Here is a 20,186-nt window from a genome sequence, read left to right as displayed (position 1 = left end):
TTTGAAATTTGGCCATCCCTTTGGGGGGGGCAGTATGCAGGGCCCTGGGCGGGAGGTATGTGTGTGTCAGTGGAGGCATAAAGAAGGCGTTGACATCCTTCTTTCAAACATTTTAGATGTCCTCAACTGCCCCCCCCCCCACAGGGATGGCCAAATTTCAAGGGAGTGGTACAGCATGGAGGAGTAGCAGAGTGGCCTAGTGGTTAGAGCACTGGTCTTGTAATCTAGAGATGGCCAGTTCAAATACCACTGCTGCTACTTGTGATCCAAAATCCAAATAAATAAGAAGTCAGAGGCATAGCAAAGGCATGGATGTCCTTCTCACAGAAATATCCATATTTTGGAAGTCCTTGCAGGGAAGGGCGTCCTCAAGTGCAGTCGCTTCTCCTCCTTAGGAAGGAAATCGTGTGCAAATGAGCTAACAGCGAGCAGCTCATTTGCATGCAATTTCCTTCATGCATGCCCGTTGCTTTTCGGATCCGTAAGGGAAGGGCTTTTTCAATTTAGTTAGTGGGACCAGTACACTACGAATGCTGGCTCCTCCCACGACCAAATGGCTTGGATTTGGTCGTTTCTGAGATGGGCATCCTCACTTTCCATTATCGGCGAAAACCGGGGATGACCATCTCTAAGGTCGACCTAAATTTCATGATTTGGGCGTCCCCAACCGTATTATCGAAATGAAAAATGGACGTCCATCTTGTTTCGATAATACGGGTTGCCCCGCCCCTTTATGGGGCCGTCCTTAGAGATGGGCACCCTTAGAGATGGGCGCCCCCGTTCAATTATCACCCTCCAGATGACCACAGAAGGGATTAAAGCATAACTCCCCCTTTACTCCACCAGTGGTCACTGACCCCCTCCCACCCCCGAAAGATATTTTAAAAACAGTACATCATACTAAAAAGTGGGAAATGAAAGAGGGCTAGGCAAATGACAGGTTCAACAAGTAATATTTATTCCGTAAAACATAAAATATCAAGACTTGACACGGCACTGTGTTTCAGCATACAGAATGCCTCCTCAGAAGTCTGATGGTGCGGTAATGAGAATGAGATTGTGTAGACAAACTAGGAGTCTTGAAGTGGTTTTTAGAAAGACTGCATGTATAGGCAATGCACTATCAAAATGAATGTAGCAGTTCACACCTAATGCTTCGGTAGTGTAAGAGCAGCAACACTACCAAAGCGTTAGGTGTGAACTGCTACATTCTTTTTGATAGTGCATCGTCTATACATATAGAATAGAGTCTGGTATGTACATTGCAAGGTGCATTTAGATGCCCCAGCTTATGCCTGCCATTGACCTGGAGTAAGTTTCAGTACACCAAAGCAGCTTTGCACTACAGTTCTATAATGGGTTTAGTGCATCTTAATGCCATTATAGAATCAGCACTAGATGCGCTTCTTTGTCTCGCCTACAGTTAGGCGCTACTTTATAGATTTGCCCCGAGGGTTAAGTGACTTGCACAGTGGGAATTGAAATAGGCTTCTCTGGTTGTCAGCCAAGGACTCTAACCACTAGGCAATTCCTCCACTCCATTCACTACCGGAAGTGAATAGAAATGTGGCGGTGAATTCTATATATGGTGCCGAAAAAAAGCACTATTCTTTAAGCCATGTTTAAAGTTAGGCATGGTTTATAGAATAGTGCCTATTCCCTGGAATCACACCTAACTTTAGGTCTGGCCATTTGCACCAACTGAAACGTGGTGCAAATGTACATACCTAAGTTGGGCACATATCCACCTTATTCTATAACTACTACTACTACTACTACTACTATTTAGCATTTCTATAGCGCTACAAGGCGTACGCAGCGCTGCACAAACATAGAAGAAAGACAGTCCCTGCTCAAAGAGCTTACAATCTAATAGACAAAAAATACATAAAGTAAGCAAATCAAATCAATTAATGTGAACGGGAAGGAAGAGAGGAGGGTAGGTGGAGGCGAGTGGTTACAAGTGGTTACGAGTCAAAAGCAATGTTAAAGAGGTGGGCTTTCAGTCTAGATTTAAAGGTGGCCAAGGAAGGGGCAAGACGTAGGGGCTCAGGAAGTTTATTCCAGGCGTACGGTGCAGCGAGACAGAAGGCGCGAAGTCTGGAGTTGGCAGTAGTGGAGAAGGGAACAGATAAGAAGGATTTATCCATGGAGCATAACAATGCGCATACATGCTAGGAATGCCCCTGTTCTGCCTATGACCCTCCCATTTCCTCACCCCTCCCCTCTGTTTTTTTACTCGTGCATAAAATTCCAATTTAATCTAATGTATTTATTTATTTATTACATTTGTACCCCGCGCTTTCCCACATGTTGCAGGCTCAATACGGCTTACATAGTAAATACATACAATTACAAAGTCTGGAGAAGAATAATACAATTGTAGTAAATGTGAATTATATGTAAATGCAAGCAAAGATGGGATAACGAAAGGAAAAGAGATAGGGAAGGTTAAAGATGGGATAACGAAAGGAAAAGAGATAGGGAAGGAATGGTAAAGAAAGATAGAGGGAAATGGTAAGGAGTAGGATCAAGTAGCTGCTTTGAAATTTAATTACAGTCATTGGGTAAGCTTTTTTAAAGAGGTGGGTCTTCAACATTTTCCTGAAGGGTAGATGGTCATTGATTTTCCGGATGGATCTTGGGAGAGCGTTCCAAAGCTGGCTGCCCAAGAAGGAGAAACTAGATGCATAGGAGGTCTTATATTTAATATCCTTGCAATTTGGGAGGTGTAAATTAAGGTGGGTGTGAGACGACAATGATCTATTTCTAGCTGGGAGGTCGATGAGGTTGTTCATATAGTTAGGGGATTCACCATAAATGATCTTATGAATCATAGTGAGGACTTTAAAATTTATTCTTTCTCTGATTGGAAGCCAGTGAAGTTTTTTTCGAAGAGGTGTTGCGCTGTCAAATCTTGACTTGCCAAATATAAGCCTGGCTGCTGTGTTCTGGGTAGCCTGAAGCCTTTTCAAAATTAGGGTCTTATATCCTGAGAAGACACTGTTGCAGTAGTCTGCGTGTGTAAGTACTGTGGATTGCACTAGGTTTCAAAAGGTATTCAAGGGGAGATAAGATTTTACTCGTTTCAGAATCCACATCATGTTAGTGCCAATAACCCAATTATTGACGTTTATTAGCTCATTATTCAATTAAATTGCATGTGCAAATTGGACACACACACATTTGTGCACACAATTTTTGGCGACTGTAAGGGAGTCTTTTACAAAGGCGCACTAGAATTTATAGTGCACACTAATTATTAGTATGCACTAAATACTAGAGACGCCCATAGGAAAATATGAGCATCTCTAGCATGTAGCGCACACTTATTTTTAGAGTGCGCTTAACACGCTAGCCCACCTTTGAAAAAGGACTCTTTATAGAATTAGATGGTGTATGTCCAGTGCTATTATACTGTTCGCATGGTAACTACTGTTTTATTAGGATTCTGAAGAGATTTACCCAAGGCACTTTACAGTATATCAAATTGTAACTAAAACTGTTTTCCCTTCCCTCCAGGTCGGAAGTTTAAAAAGTTCAGCAGAGTGAAAATGGTGCAAGATGTGGATTCAAGCATGCTGCAGCCTCCTGTTGGTATTCCACCTGAGAGTCGGGCTCTGACCCCGCGGCTGTCCATTACTCCAGCTCACGAACTGCAGTTTATTCCCCAGTTAATCAGCATTTTACAGAGCATTGAGCCGGAGGTGGTCTATGCAGGTTACGATAATTCACAGCCGGATACTCCTAATGCATTGCTGACCATTTTAAACCAGCTCTGCGAGAGGCAGCTTCTGTGTGTAGTGAAATGGTCAAAAGCCCTGCCAGGTAACCTTTCCTTCTAGCATCATTTATATGTAATCTTCAGTTTATAACAGCCAGGGGAAACTACTGGATTTCAAATCTGTAAACGTAACCTACTTTCAAAAGCTCTGACAAAATAAGTGTAACACTTTCAGATCATGGCCTTACTAAGGGATCAGAATCCAGATTGTATGCTGTTGTGAGAGTCCAAGATGAATTACCTAAAATGTTCACGTATAGTATATGCGTATTGCTAGATTCTACATATGGCACCTTAAAAATCGGTGCCAAAAAATACGACTAGACGTATTCTATAAACTACATCTAAAGTTAGGCGCGGTTTAGAGAATTTAGCGCTGATCTGCATGACTAAATGTTGTCGCCAGTATTTATGCCAAGTAAAAGGCCGAAGTTAGTTGTGGAATGGCTGTATTCTATAACAGAACGCAGAGTTTTAAGAAATGCTCACAACCCGCCCATTCTACACCCATGGCCACGTCCCTTTTCCGATCTGCATCTGAGAATTTACACACATCACTTTACAGAATACGCTTAGACAGTTGTCTGTGTAAATTCTAATTAATGCCAAGTAGTGTCAATAATTGCTTGTTAAATGGCAATTATCGGGGCTGATTGGCTTGTTAAGATAATTAAGTTGCATGCGCAACTCATGTCGCACTGTATAGAATCTGGGGGATAACTCTATCATGCCATTTTAAAAATTTCATATTAATAAATATGCCAGGTTGAACACTTATAGAAGTGATAGTGTGACAACATCAAAACTGCATCTGTGTTTACAAAGGCACGCTATTGGCGCATTAGTGGTTTTAACGTGCCTTAACTTTAAAGGTGCATTAAAAATGCTAATGCGCCTTAGTAAACATACCCCTTGGAATGGACAAATACACCATGTCCTGATTCCAGTGCATGCTTATATCTCAGCCTGTTCCATTTTCATTTTCTCCATAGAGATGGTCATTTCAAAGTCATTACCAGGTAAATGAGTTCTTAAAAAAACTGCCTATCCTATATGTCAGTGAAAAGAATATGTGTGCTTGGGTAAAGGTTTGAAACAACGTGCACACAAGAACTCAAAATTATGTGAACGTGTGCCAATACTTTTTCTACATATACAAAATGAATTTAGTCCCAGTTAACTTCGAAAAGGCCTTTTATCGGATCTTCAGATATTTCTAGGATATCAGCCCAATAGCACTTTCATTTCCCATGGGCAATCCCTCAAGTTAGAATCAACTACAAACAATCTCAGGGGCAAGGGAATCAGAAGGTAATTTCAATCAGGGCTGTAGCAAGCTACATGCAGGCAGTGAGGGAAGATGGGATGCAAAACTCATGCCCCTTCCATTGGCTTCCCTTGCAAAGTGGGCAGGGGCCATCAGCAGCGTTTGGGGGCGTGTCGCACAGGCTGCATTCCCGATTTCAATACAAAATATATATAAACAATTCTCTTGAAATTTAAGGCATAAGTAGTACATGCGTTTTATAGAAAGGTAGAAGGAAAAAGCCTCAAAGAGCTCCAGACAAACAAACCCCACCCCCTTTTACAAAGCTGTGTTAGCAGCTGTTGGTGCGGTAATGCCGACACGGCCCATTTGGCATTGCTGTGTGGCTTTATTAAAGGGGACCAGTCTATAGAGCTTAAAACTCTTCATCATTGGTAGTAAAAAACCTATTTCCTCAACTTGAAGCAAGATGAAAATAAATTTTTCAAAGACATTTTTTAACTTAGCTCAAAAAATGGAGTCATGCCTTTTTCCTTCAGTGCACACAGTAGATTTGTAATGTGCCAATGATGAAGAGTTTTAAGCTCTATAGATTTTGGGCCCTGTTTGCTAAGCTGCGCTGTAGGCACGCTAACATTTTTAGCGCATGCTAATTTCTAGAGACACCCATATATTCCTATGGCTGTCTCTAGCGTTGGGGCGCCTTCGTTTGCTGGAGCTCTTTGAGGTTTTTTTCTTCCTACCTTTATTCAAAACGTATATACTACTTTTGCTTTAAATTTCAAGAGAATTGTTTATATATATTTTGTATTCAAATCCCTCATGTTGTCATTGATCCAGTTTCAATGTAATCACATTAAACATTCTTCCGCAAAAAAATGTATATTAACTTATCTTTCAAGGTTGAATTTCTTTTCCTCAGCTGAAGTGCTCCATGTGGTAAAAGAGACTTATCCTTGAGACAGTTTTTTAGTGAAATATGAATTCATGGTGGCGCTGGTTTCCTACTAACTCTGGATTAGTTGAACAGAAGAAATTCAACCTCTGAAAGATAAGTTACTATGAGGGGCATAATCGAACACGAACGCCCATTTGTAAAAACGTCCATCTCCGAGAACGGGTCCGTGAAGGGGCGGGCCGAACTGTATTTTCGCAAAAAATGGACGTCCATCTTTTTTTTCGAAAATACATTGGATTAGGGCGTTTTTTGAGCTGGGCGTTTTTGTTTTTTAACGATAATCGAAACCGAAGCGTCCCAGCTCAAAAACGACCAAATCCAAGGCATTTGGTCGTGGGAGGGGCCAGCATTCGTAGTGCACTGGTCCCCCTGAGATTCCTCTGTGCCAGCCTCAAATATCATACCTAGCTCCATGACAGTAGTATGCAGGTCCCCAGAGCAATTTTACTTTAGTTGGTGCTGCGCGGGACCCATGCAGAGAGGAAAAATCGGAAGAAAAAAAAAAACAAGCAAGCAAGTGCAGTCAGGGACATCCAAATTAAAAGATAGTAAAAAGGGGAATTGAACCAGCAACCTTTTGATTACAAGCTCAGTGCTCTAGCCAGTGCACCACTGATTAGATGTCTTTCCCTTTCCATTAAGTCCCTCCAAGTTTCTGTCAGCCAATCACAGCTCATTTAGCTGACATCTGTGTCAGCTAAACAGCGGTGATTGGCTGACAGAAACTTGGAGGGACTTAATGGAAAGGGAAGAACATCTACGCACTTGAATAATGTGGTTCACTGGCTAGAGCACTGAGCTTGTAATCAGAAGGTTGCTGGTTTGATTCCCCCCTTTTACTATCCTGGTAATTTAGACGTCCCTGACTGCACTTGCTTGTTTTTTTTTTTTTCTTCCGATTTTTCCTCTCTGCATGGGTCCTGCACAGCACTAACTAAACTAAAATTACTTCGGGGACCTGCATACTGCTGTCATGGAGCTGGGGATGACATTTGAGGCTGGCTTACAAGTTGGGAAAAAAGTGTTTAACATTCGTTTTTTTTTTTGGTGGGAGGGGGTTAGTGACCACTGGGGGAGTCAGGGGAGGTCATCCCCTGTTCCCTCCGGTGGTCATCTGGTCATTTAGGGCACTTTTTTGGGACCTGTTCGTGAAAAAAACGGGTCCAACAAAAGTGACCTAAATTCTCTCTGAAAACGCCCTTCTTTTTTCCATTATCGGCCGAGCACGCACATCTCTGCTGAACCGATAACCACGCCTCAGTCCCGCCTTCACCACACCTCCGACACGCCCCCGTCAACTTTATGCGTTCCCGCGACGGAGTGCAGTTTTGAAACGCCCAAAATCGGCTTTCGATTATACCGATTTGGGCACCCACAAGAGAAAGATGTCCATCTCCCGATTTAGGTCGGAATTTGGGCGTTTTTCTCTTTCGAAAATAAGCCTCTATGTATTTTTTTGTGAAAGTTTAATATGATTACATTGAATTTGGATCAATGACAACTTGAGGGACTGCCTATGTGAAATAAAAGTGCTGTTGGACTGATATCCCCAATATCATTGAAGATCCGATTAAAAAAAAAACTATTTTAAATTAAGTTTAACTGGGAATCAATTCTCTTTTTAATATGCTGCATTATTATTTCTCCAGAGAGTGCCTAGTGGTTAGAGCACTGCTCTTGACATCCAGAAGTGGTTGGTTCAGATCCCACTGCTGCTTAGGGCTCTAACATAGAGGGGCATAATTGAACGAAAACGCCTATCTCCATGGGCGTTTATCTCCGAGAACGGGTCAGTGAAGGGGCGGACCGAACCGTATTTTCGAAAAAAATAGACGCCCATGTTTTATTCAACAATGTGTGAGCTGGGCGTTTTTGTTTTTCAGCGATAATAGAAAATGAAAGCGCCCAGCTCAAAAACGAATAAATCCAAGACATTTATTCGTGGGAGGGGCCAGGATTCGTAGTGCACTGGTCCCCCTCACATGCCAGGACATCAACCGGGCACCCTAGGGGGCACTTTTACAAAAACAAAAAAAAAGGTCAAAGAGCTCCCAGGTGCATAGCACCCTTCCCTTGTGTGTTGAGCCCCCCAAATCCCCCTCAAAACCCACTGCCCACAAGTCTACATCATTACTATAGCCCTAAGGGGTGAAGGGGGGCACCTACATGTGGGTACAGTGGGTTTGGGGGGGTTGGACGACTAATAAGCATTAAGCAGCACAATTGTAACAGGTAGGGGGGGATGGGCCTGGGTCCACCTGCCTGAAGTCCACTGCACCCCCTAACAACTCCTCCAGTGACCTGCATACTGCTGCCAGGGAGCTGGGTATGACATTTGAGGGTGAAAATAAAAATGTGTGAAACATCATTTTTTTGTGGTGGGAGGGGGTTAGGTACCACTGGGGGAGTCAGGGGAGGTCATCCCCGATTCCCTCCAGTGGTCATCTGGTCATTTAGGGCACTTTTTGGGGCCTTATTCGTGAAAAAACAGGGTCCAGGAAAAGTGTCCTAAATTCTAGCTAAAAACGCATACTTTCTTCCCATTATCGCTGAAATGCGCCCATCTTTGTTCGGCAGATAACCACGCCCCAGTTCCGCCTTCACCACACCTCTGACACGCCCCCATAAACTTTGTCCGCATCCGCGACGGAGTGCAGTTGAAAACGCCCAAAAATCGGCTTTCGATTATACCGCTTTATTCGTTTTTGTGAGATAAACGTCCATCTCCCGATTTAGGTCGGAACTTGGGCGTTTTTCTCGTTCGATTATAAGCTGGACAGTGTGATAACTTCCCTCCTAAATTTACACTGTTCACAAAATCCATATGCCCAGGGCCATAGCAAGCAATATGCAGCTGGTGCAGCCACACAGGCTGCAAAGGAAGCTGTCCACTGGTTTCCCTTGTGCTGATGTCACCAAAGTAGGTGGGACAGGAGCACACCACATTAGTTGGGGACGTGTCACACAGGGTGAATTTAGTGCTTGTGATGCATATGCCTACCAATTGCCGTTTCTGCCAAGTCTGGCTTTATCTAAAGTTGTACTGATTGATGCTGACTTTTTAGCCAGGGGGAAGATTTGACTAATAGACCCCTAACTCCTAATTTACTTAAAGCTTTTAGGCAATTCTGTGTCTATGGGGGGAAAAAAGTTTAGTAAATCAGGTCCTTACAATTTTGGAAGCTTGCACACGCTGTCAAGATAGAAGGAGAACAGTATTGACATCTTTTTTGTCATCTAAATGCCTGCTGTCTGAAGACTGAGGGAGGAAGTTATGAATGTGGGTTACCAAGCCATGCCATTTTACCATAGCATCTTATTGCATAAGATGGGACCCTGTGCTAATATAGCAAAACTTGTAGTAAAATAACCCATCCTATTGGTAGCCCATGCTAATAAATTTCTCCCCCCCCCCCCCCCTGAGTATAAATGCACTGGTTTATTACATTTCAGTTCCCATGATCACAAAGGTTCCTCCAGATGTGAAGGGACTTATGCCTTGGAAAATGTATATAGTTAACCTGTCTGAATTATTCTTACAATGACCCACAAATTTTAAGTAATTCAGTTCTCTGTTCTCTCCAGGACCAGAATTGCTTCTGCACTGAGCAGCATGGCATTTTCATTCTTTCTGAAATCCTTTTATCTCCCAGGATTCCGTAATTTGCACATTGATGACCAAATAACTCTCCTGCAGTATTCTTGGATGAGTTTGATGGTGTTTGCTATGGGATGGAGGTCATACAAGCATGTCAGCGGTCAGATGCTATACTTTGCTCCTGACTTGATACTCAATGAGTAAGTAGCAATGATGTTATTCATGTTTTATCCTTCAGTAGCATTGATCTATTGCATGTAGGTATTAGCCTGATTTGACTCTATGTATAGCATTTTAAGTTTAATTTGGCACCTGTATTCCATGGGGATTCCATTTACTGGCCAGAAAATATTGAAAGGGGGTACTGGAATGACTATGGCATTCGGGTTTACAGAGAGAAGGACTACAATAGATTCCTTTCTCTCCACCTTTAATACCATAGTAGCATAGTAATTTAGTAATTGAAGGCAGCATGGCCCATCCAGTCTTCCAGAAAGGCGGCAGAATTGTACCTGTAACTCCGTGTGGGTTACCCTCCTCACCCCTCCCCCCCCAACACACACATTTTTCTTTAGGGTTGTAAGTGATACTTGATACAATCTACCTACTGCTATGCCTCTTTTTTATTCTTTAATATGAATGTTAAGTTTATTGTGAGTGGAAATGCTCTTTGGGAGCAATTTTATTACTGGGTGCCTAGAGGTAGGCATTCAACTGTAAAGTGTAGAGCACCAATTCTGCAATGGCATCTGTACACCAAGGTGCCGTTATAAAATAATAACGTAAGTTGACGGTGACACACCTAAAGTTAGGCACAAACAATTATGCCATGGCAACAGCAGGCGTAAATGCTTGTGCCTAAGCATTCCATGATCTGTGCATGATGTATTCTATATGTGTATAATTTGGAGACACGCCAATGCTCCTCTGACATGTACTTCCCCTTGCAGTTATGCATTAATACACCTATGAACTATTTTATAGGCTAGCATACAGGGCTAGATTCTATATATGGCGCCTGAAAAATCCACAGGGAATACATTTCCACCTGAGCGTAGGCGCCGTATATAGAATACGCTTAGTTGATATCCCAGCACCTAGAACTACGCGCATCCATTTACATCAAGAGAAACGTGGCATAAATAACATTGCATAGATTTAGGCACAGAGGGACATATTCTATAACAGCGCATGTAAATTTTGGAAAACCCACGAAATACTCATTTCCCTGCCTAGAACCACACCCCCTTTTGGCTCTACACATTAGAATTTAGGCATTGTGCATTACAGAATATGCTTAGCGAGTTATGTGCATAAATTCTAATTATTGCCAATTAGTACTCATTATTGCTTCTTAAGTGCTATTAAAAATGCTGATTGGCTTGTTAAGCCAATTAAGTTATGCGTGTTATTATAAAATACACTTGGATTTGGCCTCAAAACGCTAGGCTCTATATATAAAATCCTGGGGATAGTGCACATATGCATGTAAGTGCAAATTGCACATATAGGGCAGGATTCTATAAATGGCACTCAGAAATGGGCACCGGAAAAGAGCACTATGCTCAGTTCTATAATGGGCATGCACCCTGATTCTGGCACCCAAATTTTAGGCGCCATACATATGTCTGCTGAATCCTGGTGTAAATTCTGACACCCAGTTTGGGACAGGCTGACCCAGTGTTCTATAACTATGCATGCAACTTTTTGGAACACCCCTGACATTTCTATACTCCTCCCATGGCCACACCCTCTTTTGAGATACATTCTATAGGAGTAAAGCCTACTGCCATATAGAATAGCACACAGCCAGATGTGAGTGCAAATTGTAATGGGTGCCAATTAATCTTCAAGTAATTGGTTGTTAGCACAGAATTATTGATGGCTCAGAGCAAGTTATTCAATTAATTTGCACTTGAATCTCAGGAGATGGGCACGCAAATCTGGGTGCCATATATAGAATCCAAGGGATAACGTCCACTAATAAAATAGAGTTTGTCTTTCAACATGGTTCCATCTTCATGCCTTTTGAGGAACCTCCGTGTTTATCCAACTCCTTTTTAGGAAAAAAATGTGTTACTATATAAATCAGATATAAATGCATCTCTGATTGGATGCTGTGGTATGACTATGATGAAAGAGACTGATGATTATATTGTTGAAACTTGAGATGGATGATTTATAAAATATATAATAACCCTTGAGGTCTCTCTATGATGGTCTCAAATACTTTTTGAAATAATGTTTTTGTGAAGGCTTCAGAGTTTATTTAATAACTTAGTAGTTGCAGTGTAAAATGTTTTTTCATCTGTGAGGCTATGATGATGATATGCATGGCAGAGTAAATGCTAGCTTGGAAACCAACTTTGCCATGCAATTTTTACTTCATCTGCCCCAGGCACTGCAGCCTCTCGCTGATGCACAAAAGTCACCATTAAATAGGAGAGCCACAGTCAAACTTACCATTTTGCAAACAGCGACTGATGCTCAAAGGGAATCACGTGCACATCAGATGCACATAAATTCTACAAGTAGCTCGGTAAGAAAAGAACCTAGTACATGTGCAGAACATGTCAGACCTTATAGACCTACCTATTAGGAACGCAAAAAGATCAGCATGCACATTCCTCAACCTCCACTACCCCAACTGTAAAGGACTCAAATACAAGTCCACATATGCCACCAGCTTCTCCTACATTTGTTAGCAACTATGGAACGCATTACCAAAGGCCATAAAAACAACGCAAGATCTGGCTAGCTTCCGAAGGCTACTGAAAACTGACCTAAGAAGGCATACCACAAACAACCATCATAATTACTAAACAATAAGACTGATCAGGACCAAGACAGAACCGATCTCTAATCACCTGACTGGCTAGCCTCACTGCTTTTAATGTACAAACGTTACCACTTCTACCCTAATGTCGAAAATGATCTTTCTATAAATGATGACCCAACATATGTTACAATCTAATCTATTACTTAAGAATCTATTTGCAATACCTTAATGTATTCCTCTATCATGTATGTATGCACTTGAACGAAATACCATTTGTAATTCTACTGACCGGAAATGGCAATCGCCACTACGGCAAATGTAAGCCACATTGAGCCTGCAAATTGGTGGGAAAATGTGGGATACAAATGCTACAAATAAATAAAAATAAATAAAAACAGACTCTCAGAAAGTGTCCATATTCTGCGAATGTGCTAGGCATTTTCCCTGCTGAGCCGCCTGAATACCGCTGCTTATACCCTTGCATGTTATCCCAGGCAATAGACAGAAAATGCAGCCTTCCCTTCCTCAGGCTGTCTGATTCAAGTGGTGGACACTAACATATTAGGTGGGGGTTTAAACCTGTCAAAAATGTGCAAGTCATCTCCTAAAGCACTATTAGGGGTCAAAATCTAACAGATCTGAGGGAGGTTGTTATCCTTGTAGTCACTAATGGAGCAGAAGCCTTTTGTAATTCTTGTGCAGAACTTATTCTCATTTCGCCCTCACACTACCGACAGTTCCAGGCCTGCTGGAAAATGTTACTTGTAGAAGGTAGGCGCTCCTTTCTATGCATTGCATGCAATGCTGATTATAACTCTAACGAGCTCATTGTAATACATTTGTGTGGGATTCTTGGTAGCTGCTATGGCATGCGGTTCAAGCCACACAAAACCCCTTTGTGCATTAGACGGTATATAACGTTTGCTTTAGACTGGCTTCAATCTGTCCGAAGCAAACTTTGCAACCACGGTAAGCTTTGCATTGGCCCCTCTGTTTCTACTGTCCTGTCCCCTGCCACCTCTGCTGATACTATCCAGTTATGTGCAAGTGTTACCCACAACCACACTGCTTGCCTCGGGATTGGTAGCATGGATGTTGCTGCTATTTAGGCTTCTACCAGGTACTTGTGACCTGGATTGGCCACTGTTGGAAGCAGGATACTGGGCTAGATGGATCTATGGTCTCATCCAGTTTGACTATTCTTATTTTCTTATTTTATGTTCTTATGAAGCCCCAGTCAAGCCCATCCAATCAGGAGACAGACTATAGAAGTCTGCCTGGCACTAGCCTTGTTCTCCAGCTACAGAAGCTGAATCTGTCTAGCCATGATCAGGGCACAGACTGTAGGAGTCTGCCCAGCACTGACTTTGCTTCCCAATTACTGGTGTTGTCACCTAATCACTGCTAAGCTAGTTTGGTTCTATGCCCTCTATACAGGATTTCTTTGTGTTTATCCCACACATTTCTGCAGGAGGGCATTCCAGCTATCTACCACCTTCTCCGTGATAAAGTACTATTTTGCCTGGTGCTAATTTCCCAGATCACCTCAGAACCCTTTTTAAAGATTGGGATTACATTGGCCATCTGCCCATTTTCAGGTACCATGGACAATTTTAGTGGCAAGTTACAGATTTCTAATAGTAGATCAGCAATTCATTTTTTAGTTTTTTCAGTACTGGGGGGGAGGGTGCATACCACCCTCCACAGGTGAATTGCAGTTTTTTTTTAACTTTTTGATCTTATGACATCTTTTAGGTTCATCAAGATTTGTTTCAGTTCCTCTGTATCATTACCCTTAAATACCATTTCTGGCACAGGTAGCTCCTTTACTTCCTCTTCAGTACATACTGAAGCAAAAAATTCATTAGTCTCATCACTATGCTCTTGTCATCCCTGAGTGAACCTTTAACTCCTTGAAGTTCTAACAGTCCATCTGACTTGCTCAATGGCTTTTTCCTTCTACTGTATCTGAAAAAGTTGTTTCTATGAGTTTTTGCCTCTGTGGCAAGCTTTTTTCCAAATTTTCTTTTAGCCTTCCTTATCAATGCTTTGCATCAATTTGCCAGTGCTTTTTCTGCCTCCTGTTTTCTTCATTGGAATCCCCCCCCCCCCCCCCCATTTTCCCTCTAATAGCCTCTTTCACTTCATCTTTAACCAGTATGACTGTCACTTGACCTTCCTTCCATCTTTTTCAATACATGGAACACATCTGGACTGGGCTTCCAAGTTGGTATTTTTAAACAACATCATTGCTTTATTTAAACTCCTAACCTTTGCAGCTGCTCCCCTTAGCTTTTATAAACTATTTTCCTCATTTCATCATAGTTGCCCTTTCCAAAGTTAAATGCTGATGCAATAGATTTCCTTAGTGTCTCCTCTCTATTATTATTGACTCAAACTTGATCATGTTGGGATCATAAATGCCAAGTTGACTCAAAAACAATCTCTCTCATACCAAATCCTGCATACCACTAAGGACTAGATCTAAAATAGCTCCCCTTCTTTTTGGTCCCTAAACTAGCAGTGCCATGAAAAATACATTTGTTGGATACAGAGAAAATCCACCCAAGTAGAGAAACAGTGAAATCCCACAAAGGATGCAAAGTAAACAAGAATGGTGGGAAGTAGACCAGGCACTCCAGGGACAAATCGTGGAAACTTCAAATTTTCAATGGTAAATGTGCCAATTGGCGACTTACTTTGAAAGCGGAAAAAAATATACATATGTGTATTCTCTAAAGTACGCCTAACTTTTATAGAATAGACTTAAATTTACGCGCAGTATATAGAATACACTGAGTGCCTCTCCATGCAACCAAATGTAGTCGCAGACATTTACACCATGTTTTACTTGACCTAATCCCAACGCTTAAATTAGGCACAGAGTGGGTATATTATATAACAACATGCATAGATTTTAGAAACGCCGATGCCCTGTCCATGGCCAGGCCCCCTTGTCAACTAGAAAACTTTGAATTTACATGCACCACGTTACAGAATATACTTAGCACGTTCTGCTGGATTCTACATATCACACCTTAATTTCCACGTGGAAATTGAAGCATATTCCATAACAATGCGCATAACTTAATTCATTAACTAGCTAATCAGTGCAGTCAATTGGATGTTAACAAGCAATTATCAGCACTAATTGTCACAAAGCATCAATTCTGGGAACAGACTCCGCCTATGTGTACCCCCATGTGTTCCCAGAATTGACACGGTCTCAGCCTATTTAAGGGTGGATACCTTCATTTCAACCCTAGATTTAATGAAAAGGTACTCGGGTTCCTCTGACTAGCCAATCTTCCCAATAAAACCTTCACATTCCATCAGGGCTACACCAGTTTACATTGATGGCTTTCCACTTATATGAGGCTTCTACCATATTTCAGCATCTTGTTGACAACAGTAATATGCAACAGCATATATAGATAGGGTTACCATATGTCCGGATTTACCCGGACATTTCCTCTTTTTGAGATGTCTGGGCAACCGGGCGGGTTTTGCCAATCTGCCCGTTTGTCCGGATTTCTGGACAAACGGACAGATTGCTAGCCTCCCCTCCCCTTACTTATTACTGCCCTTGTGGTCTAGTGACCTCTTTGGGGCAGGAAAGAGCCCCCTCTTTCCTGCCCGGAGTGCTGCCCTGCATGCATCCTTCCTGTTGCTAATCTCGGTGCCGATTCAAAATGGCCGCCGAGAGTTGACGTGACCTCGTGAGACTTCAACTCTCAGTGGCCATTTTGAATCAGCGCCGAGATCAGCAACAGGAAGGATGCATGCAGGGCAGTGCTCAAGGCAGGAAAGAGGGGGCTCTTTCCTGCCCTGAACAGGTCACTAGACCACCAGGGCAGTAGTAAGGTAAGGAGAGGGGGTGATGAGGAGGGGGGATGACGGGGTGTGTGATGGGGGAGGGGAAAATGTGACGGGGTGGAGCGAGGGCGTGAAAGGAGGCAGGGAGGGGTGTGAAAGCGGGCAGGGCGGGGTATGTGTCCTCCTTTTTGGGGGACAAAATATGGTAACCCTATATATAGATGACATTATCTACATCAGAAATTAAAGAAGTGATCTTAACAGCCTTAAGCCTGTGCTCAAGTCCCTGTGGGAAACAGATCTCATGGCCTATCCTCAAAACTGGAGATGAAATACCTGTATTTCAGTAGGCAGAAAATACTAACGTGGATTGTTTTTCACAAGAGAGCATGTAGATTCAGGCTTCCACTGGAGTCAGGAGCTACAAAGGTGGGGGGGGGGGGGGGCGTGAGGGTAGGGGTTATATAATAAGGTACAGAATGGATCTGCTTAATATTAGAAATCACTGAATGATGCATTTGAGCCAGGGTCTGGATCTCTTCAAAAGGATAGCAGAGAGAGACTTGGATTGAAACCAGCAGTTTCCTAGGAAACAGGATTCCCAGACACACCCATAAACAGGGAAGCCTGAAACTCCCCAGAAAGCAATGTACTTTGTAAACCTCTACTGCATAAATGTCTTTCTTGCTGCTAAGAAGGTGTATTTGTTATGTATTTTGATTTCTTGTTAATATTGCTCCAAAGGAACTGTGCTGTTTATGTTGCTGAATCTGTTTTGGCATAAACATTTCTGAAAGTTTCTGGTGTGTCTGAGTTTGGCTGTTTCTGGTTTCACCCCTCTACCAAGAGCACCAGTTTGTAAGAATTCATGCTATTCCTAAAAACTTAAAGTAAATGAAGTTTTCTTCCAGAGGTCCAGATTGTTATCATCTGTTTGCTAGAGAACAAATTTATGTGACTGAGGTAAGGCCTAAGCCAGGCTCTGGACTGGCACAAACAACCCATACTTGAAAACTATCTGGATGGCATTTTCCGATGGACAGTATATGAAATACTAAATAAACTTGTAACTTCTATTTGCTATTCAGTGCCACCATATGGATTTCTAGAAAGCTTTTTGATCATTACAGTTTTAAGTTATAAGAAAAGGATTTCTGAAATTCGATCTAAACTCACTTGTGTTTGTGCCAAACTTTGATTCTTTGTATATTTGTATCCCTTTATTAACATTAGATAACATATGACCTCAAATATTGTGCTCAATTCTGGTCACCGCATCTCAAAAAAGATATAGTGGAATTAGAAAAGGTACAGAGAAGGGCGACGAAAATGATAAAGGGAATTGGATGACTTCCCTATAAGGAAAGGGTGAAGCATCTAGGGCTCTTCAGCTTGGAGAAAAGATGGCTGAGGGGAGATATGATAAAGATCTATAAAATAATGAATGGAGTGGAACGGGTACGCGTGAATCATTTGTTTACTCTTTCCAAAAATACTAGGACTAGGGGTCATGCGATGAAGCTGCAAAGTAGTAAATTTAATACGAATCATAGAAAAATTTTCTTCACTCAACATGTAATTAAACTGTGGAATTCGTTGCCAGAGAATGTGGTAAAGGCGGTTAGCTTAGCGGGGTTTAAAAAAGGTCTGGACAGCTTCCTAAAGGGAAAGTTCATAGAACATTATTAAATTGACTTGGGGAAAATCCACTGCTTATTTCTGGGATAAGCAGCATAAAATGTACTGAACTTTTTCGAGATCTTGCCAGGTATTTGTGACCTGGATTGGCCACTGTTGGAAACAGGATGCTGGGCTTGATGGACTGTTGGTCTGTCCCAGTGTGGCGATACTTATGTACTTATGCACTCTCCTAGTTTTTTGCTTCATTATATGGAAAACCTCAGCATGCTATAATAAGTTGACAAGCTTAGTAGACCCTTCAGCTATTATCAGCATACGTGACAATCTGCCAGTGTATGATGCAATTCATAATTATACCCGAGTAGAATCAAAGCCCAGAGCTTTATCCATGTTGCAATCATCATAGGCGCTCTTTTTCATTTATACAGCACTGTAGTCAGGGTGGTCAGTCACATTAATGAATTTCCTACCAAATAAGTACTGGTTGAATTTCTTCACCCTGTTACAAACTTATGTTCTCTTTATCTTATACATAGTTACGTTCTGATGTTGGAGGCAAATGCTATGAGTCTGTTACCATGATCTGGTATCATATGAGTAATAGCCCCAAGGCCATGCATGGAGGTGGGTATGGCATTTGAGGCTGGCATACAGGCTGGGAAAAAAGTTTTTAAAGTGGGGTTTTTTTTGGTGGGAGGGGGTTAGTGGCCACTGGGGAAGTCCGGGGAGGTCATCCCCGATTCCCTCCAGTGGTCATCTGGGCAGTTGGGGCACTTTTTTGGGACTTGTTCGTGAAAAAAAAAGGGTCCAAAAAAGTGACCCAAAATCGTGGTAAAAACGCCTTTTTTTTTTTCGATTATCAGCTACAGACACCCATCTCTCCTCGGCTGATAACCACGCCCCAGTCCCGCCTCCGACATGCCCCCGTCAACTTTATTCGTTTCCGTGACGGAGTGCAGTTGGAAACACCCAAAATCGGCTTTCGATTATACTGATTTGGGCGCCTTTGCGAGAAAAACGCCCATCTCCCGATTTGGGTCGAAATATAGGCATTTTTCTCTTTCGATTATAGGCTGGATAGTAACCTATGGAACTTTGCAAGTCTGAGTGCTTTGAAAATGAGCCTTGTCATATCTCTGAAAAACTAACATTTTTTAACCGACACATAAACCATATTCTTACAGACATTTTAACATTTTAAGCAGAGTGTGAAGTCATTTTTCATTGCTTCTCCCCTTTTACAATAACATCATCTAAGACTCTAAGCAGTGCTATGTTTCTAGAATACTTTGCAAAACTTAATCCACTGCCCATTTTACTAATACTTGAGACCTCTTAGTTTGTTGATAGCATACTATTATTAGTAGTAGTATTGAAATTTTTGATCTACCACCTTACATAAAGACAATACATCAATGTGTTTTACAATACTAAAAAAAGAACTTAAAAATATAATCAAAAACAAAATTACATCCACCCATCAAGCTGAGATCAATTGCACGTACCTTTTCTGACTGCACACACAATCCTTCCTTACATTAGTCACCCTTATTTTCTGTCTAACTCCATACCTTACCTGTCTATATATTCACCTGAAGCATGGGAAAGCACAAAATCTTTCCCGTGCATCAGGTGAAAGAGCAACAAGCGATTCTTTGGTGCGGTATTCTCAGTGGACTATTATTATTTTTCTGCATCATGAAGAAATATACTCAGTCTTTACTTTGTTGCAGACCTCTGACGCAGCCCTTCTGCCAAAACACGGTCCTGTGCCGGGTCCCAGTATTTTGACTAATTAAGACTGATTAGTGTATCATCCAGTGTAAGATTGTCTCAAGTTGGAAGAGCTATCCACTGCCCTATCTTTTCTACAAATGTTCTTAATGGCCACGCACTAATGTTGCCAATAGCATATGCTGACAAAATATCATAACCAGGATATAATAAACATAACAATTTCAACAATAATTCCTGTAATTTTTAATTTTTTAATGCTATTGTTTTTTAAGAGTACCCTCAGATATTCCCACTATAAAAAGCGCAACAAATTTTTGTTGCTTAGTGGTGTAGCACTTCTTTCATCGGGTTACTCATTTTTATTCTTCTTTTGTGAATCACCGAATAAGTGCTAGCAGGCTGGTATAATTCTTCAAATGGTATAATAACAATGTCCTGCCAGCCTTATGTGCGGTACAAAAAATATATACCTTGCCCAATATTCAGCAAAATCAGTGATATATAAAAGTAATTAGTGTTAAAATGTTTAATGAACACTTATCTGAGTTTGTGCTGTGTCCGCGTTACTTTTATGCTGTGTCCATAATCTCCTTATATCCAAAAGTA

The 20,186-nt window shown here is 41.7% G+C and overlaps 1 protein-coding gene across 1 annotated transcript in view; it reads left to right on the top strand.

Moving 5' to 3' along the window:
* PGR (progesterone receptor) overlaps nucleotides 1-20,186 on the top strand; it is a 164,431-nt gene that overhangs the window by 105,582 nt on the left and 38,663 nt on the right. The window contains 2 exon segments of the mRNA XM_030200227.1: nucleotides 3,523-3,828; nucleotides 9,663-9,811. Coding sequence (XP_030056087.1) covers nucleotides 3,523-3,828; nucleotides 9,663-9,811 — 455 coding nt within the window.

The sequence above is a fragment of the Microcaecilia unicolor genome, chromosome 4 (assembly GCF_901765095.1).
Source record: "Microcaecilia unicolor chromosome 4, aMicUni1.1, whole genome shotgun sequence".
Lineage (NCBI taxonomy): Eukaryota > Metazoa > Chordata > Amphibia > Gymnophiona > Siphonopidae > Microcaecilia > Microcaecilia unicolor.
The sequence above is the reverse complement of the archived record's forward strand: the minus strand, read 5'-3'. Positions and strand labels throughout refer to the sequence as shown.